This window comes from Planococcus citri, chromosome 2 (genome assembly GCF_950023065.1).
Source record: "Planococcus citri chromosome 2, ihPlaCitr1.1, whole genome shotgun sequence".
NCBI lineage: Eukaryota > Metazoa > Arthropoda > Insecta > Hemiptera > Pseudococcidae > Planococcus > Planococcus citri.
In genome coordinates this window covers 11,685,572-11,704,624 of record NC_088678.1, presented here as the reverse complement: position 1 = coordinate 11,704,624, position 19,053 = coordinate 11,685,572, and the positions used below count along the sequence as shown (strand labels likewise).

Below are 19,053 nucleotides of genomic sequence, written 5' to 3'. Positions count from 1 at the left end.
TTTTTTGAAAGTGAAAGTGGAAAAAATTGACGAATTTTATACCTACAAATTCAGGTTAATGATGGAGTTAGATGATGATGATGAGGATGTATGACGAGGCGAAAAAAAAATCTAAAAAATTGACCACTTACGAGCAGAGCAGAATAATTTGTGGAAAACATTGGTTTTTTGCATTTCTGATGGCCTCGCACTCTAAGCATTGAGTATGCTTGGACGATAAACATATTCACGATGAGAAACTTTGTTTGGAGAAAAAAACTTTACACCCATTTTATCACTTGGATTTTACATTAGATCATGCGCAACGACTTTCACTGATTGGTGATTGGTATTAAGATCCGAAGATATATATAAGGGGCATTTTAATTTACAGTCTCCTCACAATCAGCAATGCTTTTTTTTACTGATCAGATCCGTACCTATGTGAAATAAGATGGTTAGGTATATATTTGTTTTAGAAGTACATAACTAAACTGTCTAGATACCAGTATCTTCAGAGGCGCATTAAGAATTTTGCCACTCAAAACCATTGAGAAAGCCACCCTTCTGTCATCATTTTTCTTTTAATGGCGGCGGGGGGTGGGGGGGGTATGCGTGTCTCATTTTTTAAAAATTAAACAGTATTTTTCAATCAATCAGGCTGCTATCTCGCAAAATGTTTCAACAGAGTACAGTGGTGAGTCAGGATTTTTCCAAAGAGGGAGCAAAATATGATTTCTGAGAATGGGAGGAAGTTTCATGCAGGCACAAAAAAATTGAAATCTGAGGCAGTTTTCTAAAAATTCGTTGCAATACTGACAGCGTAGTAACTAATTTTTTTGAAAAACAGGTCTCATTGCGTTTTTCACACCAACTGCCAAAAGTTTTTCACTCCCAAAAATGTCACGCTCTAAGCAATGGCTTTTAGTGCCTATATATTGATGCGCTTCCATCAACAAACTACAGAATAGGCAGGATAATTAGTAATAAGTAATACATATCAACACATCTTTCGAATTTTTCATTTATTTATGTCGGTAAAAAGCATTATACATTTTATGCTGTATGTTACACAGTTGTCCTGTGTTTCTCCATTATGGTCATTTCTGAAACAAATGAGAAATAATTATTTTATGATTCTTACAAGAGTATTCTCAGCATCTCAGGACTCATCATAAAAACGAATTGAAAAAAATCCACTGGTTATTGAATAGACTATTAGAAATTAGGAAGATCAGAGATGCGAATCTGAGGTACCTCCAAAAAGTACCCACCAACTTTTCACAGTATTGAATCATTTTAATGTGAAGTTTTATCAAATGGCTTCGAAATGAACGATAAAAGCAGAGGACAGACTAGTCCAGTCAATAAAGCACTTTTTGGAGGTAAACCCAAACAAAATTGCGACAAAAGATTTTTTTGCTTTAAAAGGTCTAGGATGATGTCCTAAACAACATATCCGGAGCCGCCCCCGATTCACCTGGTGCGTTCCCCCCCACAGTGGATTTTAGCCCCCCAAAACACGTTTTTCGCCATTTTCTCCCCCGCATTGCATTTTAGCGAAAAATGTGTGGATAGATTGAAAATCTACGTCAAATTTCCGATCTAATGATGTATCAACTTCCCTTGTTGGTACAAGGGGGTGGGACTACAACCATTTAAAGAAGGGGGGTTTTCTGAAAAATGCCTAAAGGCAATAGCCGCCTAAGAGGGGTGAAATGGTCTCCGAGAGCGTTTAGATTGATACTATCATGGAAGGTGAGTACCATTGAGAAACTTCCACGTGGAAAATTTCAGATCCACTGCCCCTCCCCTTTTTAGGGGAACCCCCCGTTTCTAAAATTTCAAAACCATTTTTCTCAGCCCCATGTGAACCGATTTTGAAAATTTTTTAGTATGTTGTACACATCCTTAGGAGGTACACCCACAAAAATTTTCAGCCTCCTCCCCTCATATTTACCCCTTCAAAATGGCGTTTCAAACTTATTTTATGCTTTGTAACAATAGTCAAATTTGAAGGGGCTAAGTGCTCTGGAGAGGTCTAGATGAGGGTAGGAAAAAAGCTGACGTCATATTCGTGCTCAGCGGTATCGAATCATAAGAAAACGACACCGTATTTATTAATACTTAGTTATTTTCCGCAAAATTCCCATTTTACCCCAACACTCCTTACGACACATTTTTACATCATTTTGAGGGGCAAATTTGAGGGGAGGAGGCTGAAAATTTTTGTGGGTGTACCTCCTAAGGATGTGTACAACATACTAAAAAATTTTCAAAATCGGTCCACATGGGGCTGAGAAAAATGGTTTTGAAATTTTAGAAACGGGGGGTTCCCCAAAAAGGGGAGGGGCAGTGGATCTGAAATTTTCCACGCGGAAGTTTCTCAATGGTACTCACCTTCCATGATAATATCAATCTAAACGCTCTCGGAGACCATTTCACCCCTCTTAGGCGGCTATTGCCTTTAGGCATTTTTCAGAAAACCCCCCTTCTTTAAATGGTTGTAGTCCCACCCCCCTTGTACCAACAAGGGAAGTTGATACATCACTAGATCTGAAATTTGACGTAGATTTTCAATCTATCCACACATTTTTCGCTAAAATGCAATGCGGGGGAGAAAATGGCGAAGAACGTGTTTTGGGGGGCTAAAATCCACTGTGGGGGGGGAACGCACCAGGTGAATCGGGGGCGGCTCCGGATATGTTGTTTAGGACATCATCCTAGACCTTTTAAAGCAAAAAAATCTTTTGTCGGAATTTTGTTTGGGTCAAACTCTTTATTGACTGGACTAGACTAATGGAAGTATCCTAACGGTCACAGGGTCATTCCATGTCAACTCAAATAACGTTTTTGAGTCATGTCTTTCGATTTCGCTCAATTTTTTTTTACAATAATTATATACCCACCCACCAAGTAATAACCCTGCAATCAGTTTGGTCCCAGCCCCCTGAGGGGGCGGGTGGATAGGCTTCCATTATTTTCACATTGTTTCGAGGTACTCAACTTCAGCAGCCCATTCCTCCAAAACTATGATACTTTGATCAAAACTGATTTCATAGTTCGAAAGGATATTAAATTTTGAACTTTTTAAGCTTTTTGAAATTTTCAAAAGTTCAAAGTTGAACTTTCAGATTGTAAGTTCAATTTTCAAAACGGCGCTGTAAGTGGGAGCTACCGTTTAAAATCCTGAAAAAATTTCTATAGATGAACCTTTTGATGCTTTTTTGAAATATCTAAGTTTCTTGATGGAGGGGGAGCACCCCCGCCCTCAATTTTGGTCAAAACTTTCGAAAGAAAATCTGGGGCATGTGACATATCGAATTCTATGTTTTTGGTGACGCTGAACACGAATATGACGTCAGATTTTTGATTGGACCCGTCCACAGCCCCCAGCACCTCCCCAAAGGAGGTAACCCCCAAAAACATGGTTACATATTCGTGTGACACATGAAATAGTATGTGTTCGATATCGCTGAACACCAATATTGCCATAGTTTTTTAAATCGACCTCACCCATGGCCCCCTGAACCTCCCCAATAGGTAAAAGTCCAAAAAAATTGTTGGGGGCCATGGATGGAGTCCAATCAAAAATCTGACGTCAAATTCGTGTTCAGCGCCACCAAAAACATACCTACTATTCCATGTGTCGCACGAACAAAAACATCTTTTTGTACTTTTACTCCCTTTGGGGAGGTGCTGGGGCCATGGACGTGGTCCAATCAAAAATCTAACGTCATATTCGTGTTCAGCGTCACCAAAAACATAGAATTCGATATGTCGCAAGCCCCAGATTTTCTTTTAAAAGTTTTGTCCAAAATTGGGGGTGGAGGTGCTCTCCCTTCATTAAGAGATCCCATCTCGAAACTTGAATATTTCGAAAAAGCATCAAAAGGTACATCTATGGAAATTTTTCAGGATTTTAAACGGTATAGCTCCCACTTACAGCGCCATTTTGAAATTTGAACTTTCAATTTGAAAGTTCAACTCTCAACTCTTGAAAATTTCAAAATGCTTAAAAAGTTTAAAATTCAATACCCTTTTGAACTGTGAAATCAGTTTTGATCAAAGTATCATAGTTTTGGAGGAATGGGCTGCTGAAGTTGAGTACCTCGGGACAGTGTGAAAATACGTAATGGAAGCACCCACACCTGCCCCCTGAGGCGGCTGGGACCAAACTGATTGCGGGGTTATTACTTACTGGGTGGGTATATATTGTGAAAAAAAATTCAGCGAAATCGAAAGACATGACTTTCAAAATCGCTTTTTTTTTTGGATGAGTAGTTGACATGGAATGACCCACAGCAAATTTTGAGCTGCACTAAAGGGAATCGATAAAAAAAACTCCAAAACACACCACCAACCAAAACTTCAGGTTCTGAAATTCAGTTTTTGGTTTTTGGCAAATTTTTAAAAATTCAAATTTGGACCAAAAACGTGAAAAAAAAAACAATTTTTTACCAAATTGACCTTGAAAACTGAAATTTGATTTGTGCCCTAGCGATTGTTGATGATTGTTTTCTTATCGTTCACAGAGCCTTTAGCCGGATTTTAGGAATGTACAGTTCCCCCCCCCCCCAAAAAACGCTGCAAGTAAAATGAAGTGCATCACATAAGCTCGCATTTACCATCCTTTTTTACTCAATTCAATCGATTAAGGTGTTTTTTTCAAAATATTTTTGTGCCGGTTCAATTCTAAAACTTTCTTTAGACAATTTGTACTCCTCGTCGTTCATTTTAATTAAAGTGGATGAGGCAGTCGAATTGATTTTTGTACTGATGTGACTCATGGATCGAACAAAGGATCCATGTAATTATTTTCGTAAGTTAAGAGGGCAGAAATTTGTTAATGGCAGTATAGGAATTTTTCTCCTATTTGGCCTAACTGAAATGATATTTCAAAAATGGCCGATTGACAAAGCTCGGTCTCGACGGTTGTTCTTTGAATTGAAAGAATGAATGCAATGGGTATCTACCTGCTTTATTCGTCCGACCTCGGATAGTTTGGGCCGAGCAAAGCTTCATCTGAGCGATCACCAGCGGAAACCAGAGCATCTGAAAAGTAAGAATTGTTTGTGCATTATGCTATACGTTAATTCCATGCAGATGAAATGTTTATGAAGTTTCGATTTCGATAACCTATTATCTATACCTACTTAAATGGACCTCATTTAGATACTTATTGAATATATATATAGGTATATGCATTGGAAAAAATTATCGAAATAAAATAAAGGCTATTGATTAAGAAGGAAAGCGAAAATCACGTAAAGCAATAATCAACCCCTTCCTATATTTTATCATTATTTTTCAACGATTGGAAAAATTCTACTGAAAAGATTTCTAGAAAAATAACTAGTTAGGTACCTAAAGTTTAATAAGACTAGTGGCTGGCAGAAAATTTTTCGGCCTAAACAAAAGGGTCGTTCCACGTAAATTCAACCAAGAAGTGGTAAGGGGGGGGGTCGGCGATTTTTTTGAAATATTACCTGTGGAAAGACCTTCCAAAGGGATGACCAATGAAGTAAATCATAGCCCTTCAGCTCATTTTTAAAGGTTGCTGGAGGTTGTCAAAGTTTTCAGCGAACTTATAGGTATCATCCATTTCAGCAGTGGATTAAGTAGGTATTCGATAACCACGATACCTTCCAAAATGAAACTTTTCCCATCCCCAATAGTAAGAATTTTGAAAGGCTTTTTGATGATATCATGAAAATCAGTGTTGTCACTTTTTTCGTACGAAAAATTAGCTCGAAAAGTTTCAAAACGTAATTTTAATATTGTTCCGACTCTCAAAAATTCTAAAAAATATATATTATGGGCCACTTCTCATGCTGAACAACATATTAAAAAATTGGGTTGGCATTACCTATTTCGTAAAGTCGATTTTTTAAAAATGAAAATTTGCGAAAAAAATTCGATTTTCTGATTTAAAACATGAAAAAAACTTTTGATTGGTGAAGTTGACCCATTTGACCCCTACTTTTACGTAGGTACCTGTCTCTTGAAAAAGTTGAAAACCTCCTTTCACTCGATGAAATGAACTCCTCACAAAAATAGGTAATCAAAATTCGAAAAAATTCAATCTTCAATTTCAAATAACATCAAAAAAAGTTTAAATTTATTCAGTCGTCTTATTTTGACCTTTTCCTGACGTATTTCATGAAAAATTTGATAAAAACTACACTCACAACAAAAAAATAAAAATTCACTCATTTTTTGAATCTTTTCGAACTTTAATGTTTTTGTGATGAGTTCATTTCATCGAGTAAAAGGGGTTTTTTCAACTTTTTCAACAGATACGTAAAAATAGTGGTCAAATGGGTCAACTTCACCGATCAAAACTTTTTTTCATGTTTTAAATCAAAAAATCGAATTTTTTCGCGAACTTTGAATTCTTTTGAATCGACTTTGCGACATAGTGCCATCTCAATTTTTTTAATGTTGTCCATAATATATTTTTTTCAGAATTTTTGACAGTCGTAACAATATTAAAACTACGTTTTGAAACTTTCCGAGCTAATTTTTCGTTCAAAAAAAAAGTGGCAACACTCATTTTCATGATATCACCGAAAAAAGCCTTTTAAAACCTCCCAATATTCCATTTTAGTAGGTACCATCGCGGTTATCGAATAATCCACTGCTGAAATGGATGATGTCAGTTCACTGAAAACTTTGACAACCCCTAGCAACCTTTAAAAATGAGCTAGAGGGCTGTGATTTGCGTCATTGGTCATCCTTTCGAATGGTCTTTCTACGTAGGAAAAATTTCAAAAGAATCGCCGACCCCCCCCCTCTTACCACTTCTTGGTTGAATTGACGTGGAATGACCCTGGACTTGACTTTATATAACCAATGCAGAAGTCCTTAGCAAGAGTAATAGAGGAAGAATGGAAAGTACAGGTATTCACGAATAAAGAGGTACAATTTTACTGTATCTGCTCCCATCGCCTCAACTTGTCGCAAGGTTTATATGAAGTGTGAATTTTAGAGGTTGCAAACGGAATTCAGAGCTTGAAATTTGGTTTTACGATAACCAAATGGTATTCAAGAATTTTATTTGAGCAGGTTTTTATAGGGCCGACCAATAATTTGTATCAACCATCGAAATTGTTTCAAATTATGAAGTAGTCGTCTACCTAAGTAAGTAAATTATTTTTCTCAGGTAGGTACCTATCTATCAAATCTCAATGAAAATTTAATAAAAATCATCGATTAGAAATTAGGAAAAAAATTAATTAATTCGCTCCTGAAACTTTCTAGATAGGTATCTACTTACCTTTTATAACAACAAGGTGCAATACTGAAATAAAATAATGAAGCATTATTAATCGTTGGATATTGTTACGAGTAGTTGAAATAAAAATGATTAAAAACATCCATTGCAATACTTAATTCATTGAAGATTGCAAAATGATGCTGTTAATACAATGATGGAAGATGGAAAAGTTACTTACCAGCGACTAAAAACGCAAAGAATATGACTTTCATGGTCAACATTGTACAATTCAGTGGATAGGTACTTCTAACCAGAATCACTTTAGGCTACTCGGATAAAACTTTTTTTTTTATTGCAAGATTTGAGGTGCTTTTGACAGCGTAGGGTAACTTGCTTCTGTAACAGTAGCTAGGTAACTCGAACACGTACGTTCAAAGAACACTTCTTCATTTCCTTCAGGAGGAGGTTGTATATATAATGAAATCTAGGTAGGTAGAACCTACCTATCTACTCAGTGTGATTTCAGTTTTGCGTAATTCATCTCAAGGGCACAAGTTTTGTTCACAGTTGTTTTGTTTCGTAAATCACCAGATGTGTCGAATGCTAGATGCTCTACGGTGTTTGCATAGCGACCAAAAATCAAAAATCTGCGCTTATCAACATGTAACATCTGTATGTGATTGCAACATTCGCAAGTGGTAGAAGAACTGCGTATGTTTCGTTGAATCATCACACGTACGCAGGTATGTACATCTTATTGTTTCTGTTTCATGTCCTTGAAAATTTTTCGCACACGAAAAAAAATTGATCGAGAAAAAAAATTGACGAATGATTTCAAGCGAATTTGAAGGAGACTTTCGTCCTTCATTTCAAGCTGAAAACCACACAGAAAATATTTTAGACCATAGAAGAAAAGGGAGCTATTAGTCGGAGAGCCCGCATAACGATCTATTGCACCCCCCTGCGATCTTCCAGGACAACTTTTTTCTTAAAGAGGGAGTCCTAAGGAACATTTCTAGCCCTTGTCCTCGAAAAAAAAGTGGCCCTACTTACAAAATGGTGGCTATTTTGATAGACAGGTCAGCCGACATCGCAGATTTTGCGTTCCAACATGGAACTTGCACAAAATTTTTTGAACCGTACAAAAGTAGATCGAAAGATCAGGCAACAATTTATCATTTGTCAAAATTTCAAGTGCTGAAGTGCCTTTTTCGAATTTTAGTGAATTTTTGAAAATCAAATTTATGCCAAAAATGAGGGGGAAAATCAAAATATTACCAAATTGATCGAGAAAGCTGAAATTTGGAATATACCCTATTTTCGACACGTGATATCGATTGGAAACTGTTTCAAACCGTTTTGAGCAGTTCTGGAGCCTCCAGTAGATTTTTGAAACTCGAGATTCCCACAAAATTTCATCAAACGGAGTTGGAAAGCCGAAATTCATTCTGCAAACTAATTTCAATACGCTACGAAGGTGATTGCAGGTGGATTTTAAGTCTGTTTGGAGCCTCCAGCGACTTTTCGAAAGGTTGTATGGCGTTTTTTGGAAAATTGAAATTTCCAAAAAGTTACAGCTCGAAGTTTCAATACCATCTGAATCCACCATTCAAATGACTCCATACCGTATTGAAATTAGTTTGCGAAGTAAATTTCAGCTTGCCAACTCATTTTGATGAAATGTTGTGGGAATTTCAATTTTCAAAAATCTGATGGAGACTCCAGTAATTTTCAAAAAGTCGATGGAGGCTCCAAAATGACTTGAACCCACCTGAAGTCATCTTTCATATAGGGTGTTAAAATTCGAGTGCAGAGTAAATTTCGGCTTTCCACCTCCGTTTGATGAAATTTTGTGGGAATTTCGAGTTTCAAAAATCTGCTGGAGGCTCCAGAACTGCTCAAAACGGTATGAAACAGTTTCCAATCGATTTCGCATGTCAAAAATATGGTACACAGTGGGCCACAGACCCCCCCCCCCCCCAAAAAAACAGCACTATAATCCGGATTCAACCCTCATCGATGTGCAATATGTCGATTAATGTGTTTTCGACATCGTAGAATTCGAATCTGCAGTTCAGCACTTATTTTTTTGTAGGGGTGGGGGGTGGGTGAGGCGTGGGGAGCGGGAAAATGTCAAATTTTGCGTAAGTATATTATCGTGTAATATAGGTATCGATTGATATGTTTTCGAGGTCGTAGAATTCGAATCCGGAGTTATTTTTTTGGTAGAGGGGGGTGGTGAGGGGTGGAGAGGAGAAATTTGAAACGTTGGGTATATTTGTGTAATATGTCGATTTATATGTTTTCTAGGTCGTAGAGTTTGAATCTGCACTTATTTTTTTTTTGTAGAGGGGTCATTCCATGTCAACTCAACCAACGTTTTTGGGCCATATCCATCGATTTCGCTCAAATTTTTTTACAATATCTACCCACCCATTAAGTAAGAAATCCGCAATCAGTTTGGTCCCAGCCCCCTCAGTGAGCGGGTGGAGGGGCTTCCATTATTTTCACATTGTCTCGAGGTACTCAACTTCAGCAGCCCATTCCTCCAAAAATGTGATACTTTGATCAAAACTGATTTCACAGTTCAAAAGAGCATTGAATTTTGAACTTTTTAAGTATTTTGAAATTTTCAAAAGTTGAAAGTTGAACTTTCAATTTGAAAGTTCAAATTTCAAAATGACGCTGTAAGTGGGAGCTACCATTTAAAATTTTGAAAAAATTTCCATAGATGTACATTTTGATACTTTTTCGAAATATCTAAGTTTGAGATGGGACTCTTGACGGAGGGGGAGCACCCCCACCCTCAATTTTGGGTGAAACTTTCGAAAGAAAATCTTGGGCATGTGATATATCGAATTCTATATTTTTGGTGACGCTGAATACGAATATGACGTTAGATTTTTGATAGGACCCCATCCACGGCCCCGAGCACCTCCCCAAAGGGGGTAAAAGTTCAAAAAAGTGTTTTGTTCGTGCGACACATGGAATAATATGTTTTTGGTGACGCTGAACACGAATATGACATATGACGTCAGATTTTTGATTGGACCTGTCTACGGCCCCCTGCACCTCCCCAAAGGGGGTAACCCAAAAAAAAAATGGTAACATTCCTGTGACACATGAAACAGTATGTTTTCGATATCGCTGAACACGAATATAGCCATAGTTTTGTAAATCGACCTCACCCATGGCCCCCAGAACCTCCCCCAATAGGTGAAAGTCAAAAAAAATTGTTGAGGGCCGTGGATGAGGTCCAATCAAAAATCTCTGTCTCCTACTTTGTGTCGTGCTTTACAGGAACGTTACATTACAGAATTATCAGCTTTCCAACGGTATGTTTGTGGCCATCGTGAGATAAACGCAAGGGTGACCATTTGTCAAAAATTCAACGATTGCTTCATGCTAGAACCAAATGCCCCCAGAGCTTCATTCATTTTATTGGACACAGGTTCGCTTGTTTTCATCTGATAATGATCACAAACATACTGTTTGAAAGCTGATAAAATCCTCTATCGATCGAGTATAAATTCAGGGTGTCCACAAGCCTGGAAAACCTAGAAAAGTCTGGGAATTTTGTCGGGCCTGGAAAAGTCAGGGAATTTCCAAATTTTCACGCAAAATCCCTGGAATTTTGAAAAAATGATCAGTTGCAAATTTTGGATAAGGACCTGTGATGAAAGGAAAACATTATTTTTTACTTCTCGAAACACAAATTTTCAAAAACTTTCGCCCTCGCTTTGCTCGGGCTTGTTTTCGTTTCTTTTTCAAAGGCAATATAAAAATTTCTAGATTATAAAAATCAAGTTTTAAAGCCAAAAAAGGAACTCCTCAAGAAAAAAACCAATATTGTTTTTATGCATCTCGAAATACAAATTTACAAAAGCTTTCCTCCTCGCTTAGGCCTGTTTTCTTTTTCAAAATCAACTTCCTTCAAAAAAAATATAATTTAAATTCTAAAATCTTAAAAGCCAAAAAAACATACTTGTCCTCACATTAAAAAACCTCGTTCTTATGCCTCTCGAAATGCAAATTTTCAGAAGCTTTCGCCCTAGCTTCGCTCGAGCCAGTTCTATTTTCTTTTTCAGAAGTAACTTCGTTCAAAAAAACAACATTCCAGTATTAAAATTTAAAAACCAAAAAATGAACTCTTCGCATTTGAAAAAAACTCGTTTCTTGGCATCTCGAAAAAGAAAAGAAAAATTTTCATAAGTCATATGAACATTGTATCAAAATTGGCCAAACTTGATGCAGGTTGTTTTTTATATCCGAAGAAGTATCCAGTTCGAAGAGAAGCGTATGAAAAAAAATTACACTACCCCCCCCCTAAAAAAACTTCTTCAATTCGAGTATGGGCATGGGTAAGCATAGATAATTTTAAAAAATGGTCTGGAAAAATAGAAAAATTGGTCTGGAAAACCTGGAAAAGTCAGGGAAAATCGTTTCCCGAAATGAGTGGACACCAAAACAACTTCTGTAATGTAATGTTCCTGTGAAGCGCGACACAAAGTAGGAGACAGAAAATTCAAAAATTGCTTTCAAATGAACGGAACGCCCCAACCTTTTGTCACTTTATTGGACACAGGTTTGCTTGTTTTCATCTAACAAACATAGGTACCGTTGGAAAGGTGGTAAAATTCTCTATCGATCGAGTATAAAACAACTTCTGTAATGTAATGTTCCCCTGAAGCGCGACACAAAGTAGGAGACAGAAAATTCAAAAATTGCTTTCGCATGGACCGAGCACCCAAACCTTCATTTACTTTATTGAATACAGGTTCGCTTGTATTCCTCTCACAATGATCACAAACATGAAACATACCGTTGGAAAGCTGATGAAATTCTCTATCCATTAAGTGTACAACGACTTCTGTAACTTTTCTATGGAGCGTGCCACAAAGCAGGAGGGGTTACTTTTTGATCAAATTTTGTATAATGGTATAGGTATAAAAGGGGAGGGGCGGGGGTGGGGCGAGGAATGTAATCGATGAAATGGACCATTGAATATATTCCCATGACCAGAGAAGTACCTACATATTTACAGAATTTCAGTTCCATAAGTGGGTTTTTCATCGACTCCACATTTTAGGGGTCTGCCCCCATGAGGGGGTGGGAGGTATACGATGATTCTGACACTTTTAACGGAACATATCGATCAATATTGAACAGTGACTGGCTTAATATTTCAATTCTGATGGAATTTTGACCAGTATATTTTTTTTTGCAATTAGGGGTTGGTGGGGGCGCGTAAAGGGGAGAGTCATCATTTTTCGCGTTACGTAATGCTTTCAATAAATGTTTCTTACCAGTTTCAAGAAGAATTAGTATTTAGCTCACCGTTTCCACCATGTTTTGTCATTAAAGCGGCAATTTTGCGCGTTTTTCAAGTTTTAAGGTGCCACAGAGGGGGCAGAAGGGGGAGGGAACCAAAAAATGAACCACCAAAATTATTTGTACACTCTACTTAGTATATTTTCACAAAATAACATTTCCGAGTCTCAACGTCTTCCAGATCCACAATTTAGGGGGCTGAGCCCCACACAAGGGGGAGAGGGGGGGACGATGGTTTCAATGGTGAAAATAGAAAGTGCTGATCAATATCTAACAGCAGACACCATAATATTGGATTTCTGATTAAAACTCTATCCACAGGAAAATTTTCAAAATTGTAAGCCGCACCCCCCTCGAAGGAGGGGGGAGATCGAGTGGCTCCCGGTCTTAAAAACTTAATTTTGGTTCAAAAATTCATCATACCAAAATTCACGCTTCTTTCATCAAATGCAGTTTTTTTTTTCATTTGCCACTCCACTATTAATACCTATGTTTTCGAATTCTACGAATTCGAATCTGCACTTATTTTTTTTGTAGGGATGGGAGGTCAGGCGTTAGGAGCGGGAAATTTTCAAATTTTGCTATGTTATTGTGTAATATAGCGATTGATATGTTTTCGAGGTCGTTGAGTTCGAATCCGGAGTTATTTTTTTTGTAGGGGTCGGAACTGAAGCGTCGAGAGGTGAAAATTTCCAAATTTTGCTCATATTATCGTTAAATATGCCGTTTGTTATGTTTTTGATGTTGTTAATATCGTTGATTTGAAAAAATCATTTTATATCTCAAATAGTGTATTTCAATCAAAATTGAATCGAGTATATCATGTTTCGATCTTGCAATTCCGATGTTTCCGCAATTGTGAAAAAAATTGATGTATTTTTAATAGAAAAATGAACCTGCAAAGCAAAGGGGCACTTTCGGACAAAAAATCGCTAAAACATAGTAGGTATACGCTACTCCCAAATACACATCACTATGCAGAAGAGAACACACCGCATATTGCGCGATTATATGAGTTTTGTTCCAAAATGTGTTCTGATTTTGTATAAAAAACTGTAAACTTTAAAAATCAGTGGTATAAAAAAACATCAAAAAGTAAATTTGGAATTTTTCACTTCCCCACCCCTCACCCCCCACCTCTACCAAAAAAATAACATCAGATTCGAATTCTACGACCTCGAAAACATATAACTCGACATATTACGCAATAATATACCCAAAATTTCAAATTCCCCCTCCCCACCCCTCGCCACCCACCTCTACCAAAAAAATAACTCCAGATTCGAATTCTACGACTTCGAAAACATTATGTATTAATCGATATATTACACGATAATATACGCAAAATTTGACATTTTCCCGCTCCCCACGTCTCACCCCCCGCCCCCTTCAAAAAAATAAGTGCTGAACTGCAGATTCGAATTCTACGATTTCGAAAACATATTAATCGACACATTGCACATTGATGAGGATTGAATCCGAATTATCGCCATTTGGGGGGGGGGGTGGGGTCTGTTTCACTTTTCTGCTTTCTTGGTCAATTTGGTAAAATTTTGATTTTTCCCCTCATTTTTGGCATGAATTTGATTTTCAAAAATTTGCCGAAATTTGAAAAAGGCACTTTAGCACTTTAAATTTTGACAATTGATAAATTGTTGCCTGATCTTTCGATCTACTTTTGTACGGTTTAAAAAATTTCGTGCAAGCTGACCTGTCTATCAATTTTGTAAGTAGGGCGACTTTTTTTTTTTAGGACAAGGGCTAGAAATATTCCTTAGGACCCCCTTTAAGAAAAAAGTTGTCCCAGTAGATCGCAGGGGGGGGAGGTACAATAGATCCTTATGCGAGCTCCCCAATTCTATTGGGCTCTCAAAAAAATGTATTTTTTCTTTCAATCGCGAGTTTTTTCGTTCTACCCTTCCACCTACACAACTTGTTTTAGAAAAAATAGTCCAGTTCCAAAAGATTATATGTGTACGTGAAATTAAAAAGGTCCCACTTTTGAGGGTTTAGTTTAGGAGTTACAGCCGTTTTTAGGTAGAAAAGTCAAATTGTGCATATTTGGGATTGTTAACGTTTCTGATGGAGTCAACCCTGCTCTTTCGAATGCCGCAAACCGCAAGTCGATCCGATGTTGTGTTCGTGTTCCATGAAACGAAATGTGAACAATGAACATTCTCCTTCCCCGCCATTACACAGCCAGGGTAATACTCGCGCATGCGCCAGTGATACCACTCTAGCTTTGCTTTACACTACGTTGCCAAGCAACATGACTGGTTGGATGTGTGAGACAGCTGTTTATCATGTGATCGGAGCTGTTTGTTGCTTTCTTCGTGTTAAAATAGAATTATACGACCTTAAAGAGAAAACATTTCAAATTTGGGAAACAATTTTTAGTTTTATTGCTTCATTAAAATTGATCTGTAGACGAAAGGAAGCGTCCAAAAAAAATTTCATGTAAACAAAGTTGTAGAGAATTAAATTTCCAATCGACATAATGTCGTTAGTTTTTTTCTAGAATGCTTACTTTTTGAATTATTCTCGAAAAACTAAAATTTTATGATTACACAAATTTAATTTTTTTTGCAGTTTTTGATTTCTACTTTGCAGACCCCTTGATGATCGCTCATTTGGTTAAATACACCAAGAAACATTATTTTGAAGTATATTCAGGCCAACGGGGATCATTTCGAGCACCTACTGTAAAAATTTTCATGCTGTAATTGAATTACAAGTTGAATTTTGTAAAAAAAAAATTTTTTAAATTTCAGTTTTTTGCAAAAACTTCAAAAACTGTTTCTTTAAAATTGATCTGGAGGCGAAAGGAAGTGTCCAAAAAAAATTTCATGTAAACAAAGTTGTAGAGAATTAAATTTCCAATCGACATAATGTCGTTAGTTTTTTTCTAGAATGCTTACTTTTTGAATTATTCTCGAAAAACTAAAATTTTATGATTGGTAAATTTAATTTTTTGGTAGTTTTTGATTTCTACTTTGCACACCCCTTGATGATCGCTCATGTGGTGAAATACACCAAGATACATTATTTTGAAGTATATTCAGGCCAACGGTGACCATTTCGAGCACGTACTGTAAAAATTTTCGAGTAAAAATTGAAATTAAAAAAAAAAGAAATCGAAAAAGTTGTTGGTTTTTGACAAAAACTTTGAACCCGTTTTTCTCAAAATGGGGTTTTTTGAAAGTTCAACTTCAAATGCGTCTTTCTCAGCGATTTATGTACTTGGTAGGCTCCTTGGGGTCTCAAATGATTGGAAATTTTATCTAGTATTAGGAACTGGTCTTAACTCAATACCTCAAAAGTGGGACCTAATTAATTTCACGTACACATATTTGAAATTCTGCAAATACCTAACCTAAGTCGTTGCCATCGAAATCCAAGTCCACTAGTTTGAATTCTACATGAGCGGTTGAGAATTTACTAACCGCATGTTTCCGAATGAATTCGTGCTTTGAAAATATAAGTATGTAGGTACCTAATATGAATAAATTCTAATTTCAAATAAAAATAAATTTATTCTCATTAAAAACATGATAGGTGGGTATAGATGGAAACAATTGAAATAAATATAAAATGATTGTTCGAGCTCGAACGATCTCAGTACAGGTATCGGTAGGTAGAGGTACCTAAATAATCTACGATGTAGTAGATATCAAAAGCTATAGAAATAAGATTGGACTTTTATGCAAACATAGGAACTTTCTTATCTCATAAACAAATTTCCAAACTCGCAAAAAAGAAAAAAAATGATAATTTATCTAACGTAAGCTAAACCATAATCGTAATAGTGATCCGGATAAGAAAAAATTAAAATGTGAGTCTTGGATGAACTACGGTCCTTCATCTCTTCGTAATAACTCTTGACCACTACAGTGAAATATATCTGAAATCCTACACGTAATCAAAATAATTAATAACGTAAGTATAGGTCGGTAGGTATAGGTACAGACATTAGATAATCGAATACAATTTGCGATTATATAAAATAATACGTAGGTAGGTAATCGATTCATTATCAGCTTACCTAATCCGAAGAGTAGTAACAATGATAATACGATTGTTCGGTTATGATCTTCGATAGCTAATCTATTAACCGGAATAAACTCTTTGCTGTGCTCAACAGGATCCACGAATAGATACACAATGAAGACGCTTATCAGCAATAATTGGAAATAGTTGAAGTAGTAGAAGAGTGTGAAAAATTGAGGTTTGTTCTGAAATGTGACACAACGAAAAATTTTAAGTAGGTTAGTAATTAGGTATGGCACTTTTAATGGAAAATGTGCATATAAATAGTCACAACACGATAGTAGGTAAATAAAAGTGCAGTGTCCTACTGAATTTTAGCATAATTAAATCACTCACCCTATGAATTCCGTAAAGTCCCACGATGGCTACTGTGAATACTCCGAGTTTATAGATAAAAGCGGTAATGAATTTGAAATTAATCCAGGTTAGATCTGAAATTTGATTTTAAAAAAATGGATAGATTCAAATAAATTAAAATGATGTTCACATTTATATGTAAGTATTTTGTAATATTTCTCTTCTGAATTAAATAGGTAGGTATAGGTAGGTAAAAATCATAAATGACAAAGAAAAATTTCGGACTGGCACTCTCCAATTTTAACGAAACCAAACTACGAGTGAAAGAGCATGTTCTGGCACTCGCAACAAAAATTTCAGATGCGAGCGTTCATTTTTGCCTTTTTGGTAAATTTTTAAAAATGTAAAAGATGCAAAACATCTATGTTGCTTTAAAGGACATTTTAATGAAATCTCGAAAACAGTCGTAATTTCGCCCATTATTTTGAAGCTTCCAGTGAATTTTCAAATTTCTCCAGAAGTTTGAAATCGCTTTACAGGGGTCAAAAAAATTACTGTAAATAAATACACATAGTAAGTACCTATACCATACCTACCCATTTTGTTTTAAATCCGCAAATTTTACAACTTGAGTGAAATTTTTCAAAAAAAAAAAAAACAAATCAAAAGGTAATCTGAGATTCGAATTATTTTGTGCTGATGATTAAGTTTCCCAAAAGGAAATAGGAGTACAGTATCAGCTTATATTTGGCTTAGAAATAAATGATCCATTACCTACCAAGGAAATTTGAATCAAAATTCAAGTGCAGAAAGTTCGTAAGCTTTCCAGTGATGTCGCAAAAACTTTTGAACCTCAATTGCAGCTTTATTAAGTAAAATTTCGAAAGTGATGCTGCGACAAAGATATTTAGTGAATACAGTACCCAAAATTTGGCCGTCAGTTTTGAATTTAGTCCCCATATTGAAAATTAGAATTCTGAAAAATTCAAAAATTTGTGCTCAAAAATCTTTAAAAATGTTCTCCAAACAATTAAGCCTTCCGGGGACACTTTTTACCTGGAGGGGGGGGGGCTGGTAACAGAAGTACTGCAATAAAGGGGCAAAAAAAATTACGATTTTTTAAAAAAGGGCCTTATACTTTGAGGATCTTTGGCTCTGTCCCATGAACTGATAGGGAGCTCATAATTTTTTTGAGTAGTCTCTCATTCATAGTGAACTTCTTCGCCAATTCTTTTCCAAAATCCAGGATGTTTTTTTTTGTAATCCACTTAAATACCTATCTTTAAACAGTTATTTTTCCAACATCCAGATAGGTATTTGGGTAAATTTAGGCTTTGATAGAAAAATTTTTGATTGGCCAATGTTGCAGTAATTTACATCAGAATTCTCTATGCCAGTTGGAGGATTTGAATTCAAATTTTTCAAAAATTTTTCATGCCATTTAATATTACAATGGCGTAGGTAATAAAATGCACATTCAGAGGTACACCAAAGTTTTGAAAAATTACACTTCTTACTGATAGGTAAGTAGGTAACCTCGTCATTTCGATATTTTAATGCACAAGAATTTGTTCCCAAATGAACATAAAATTTATAAAAATATTTAAAAAATCAATTACTCACCTTCAGGCCAAGGTTGCGATCCTTCGGACATATGATAAATGTCAATAACCAATCCAGATCCGCAAATTATCTGATCCAACAAGTAAACAGATAAAAATTAACACCAAGTCCCAAACCTTAGTTCAAAAAAACTTGAATTTAAACTTTTGGAGAAAATTTCACTCACCACAAATAACCACAATAAAAGCAACGTGCCAGTTTGCAGGTTGCATTTGTATAAAATTTTATTTAGCTGAGGCATGTTTCCATCGATAGAATAAAATCGCGAAAAAATTCACCATAACTTTCACTCTTTCTCAAGACACCAAAATACGATGATATTCGAACAAAGACACTGTAATAAAATAATTCTGATTGAGCTCGTGTATGTACTGTACCAGATACAAATGCTTATTACGCGAGCTTTCGAGAAATTATGCGAGAAAAGCATCGATTACGAAGGTTATCAAAGTACCAACTTTTTTTTTTGTTTTACGTTGTTTCTTATTTTAAATACTTACGTACGTAAACGTATATGTACCTAAAGGTGGTCGCTTAGTATTTCCCATATGTTATCT

At 36.1% G+C, this 19,053-nt stretch overlaps 1 protein-coding gene and 1 long non-coding RNA gene across 2 annotated transcripts; both read right to left on the bottom strand.

The window, feature by feature from the left end:
- Positions 1-989: 989 nt before the first annotated feature.
- Positions 990-7,657, bottom strand: LOC135834666 (uncharacterized). The gene is made up of 4 exons (XR_010556737.1): positions 7,437-7,657; positions 7,259-7,282; positions 4,956-5,034; positions 990-1,085 (listed from the first exon to the last, which is right to left on the bottom strand). It is a non-coding gene; the product is annotated as an uncharacterized LOC135834666 (long non-coding RNA).
- An 8,385-nt stretch (positions 7,658-16,042) lies between these two features.
- On the bottom strand, positions 16,043-18,925 carry LOC135834665 (uncharacterized). Its single transcript, XM_065348607.1, has 5 exons — positions 18,663-18,925; positions 18,497-18,566; positions 16,913-17,007; positions 16,572-16,761; positions 16,043-16,438 (listed from the first exon to the last, which is right to left on the bottom strand). Exons 1-5 carry the CDS (start codon positions 18,735-18,737, stop codon positions 16,302-16,304), a joined length of 567 nt encoding a protein of 188 aa, XP_065204679.1. The 5' UTR covers positions 18,738-18,925; the 3' UTR covers positions 16,043-16,301.
- Positions 18,926-19,053: the final 128 nt, after the last annotated feature.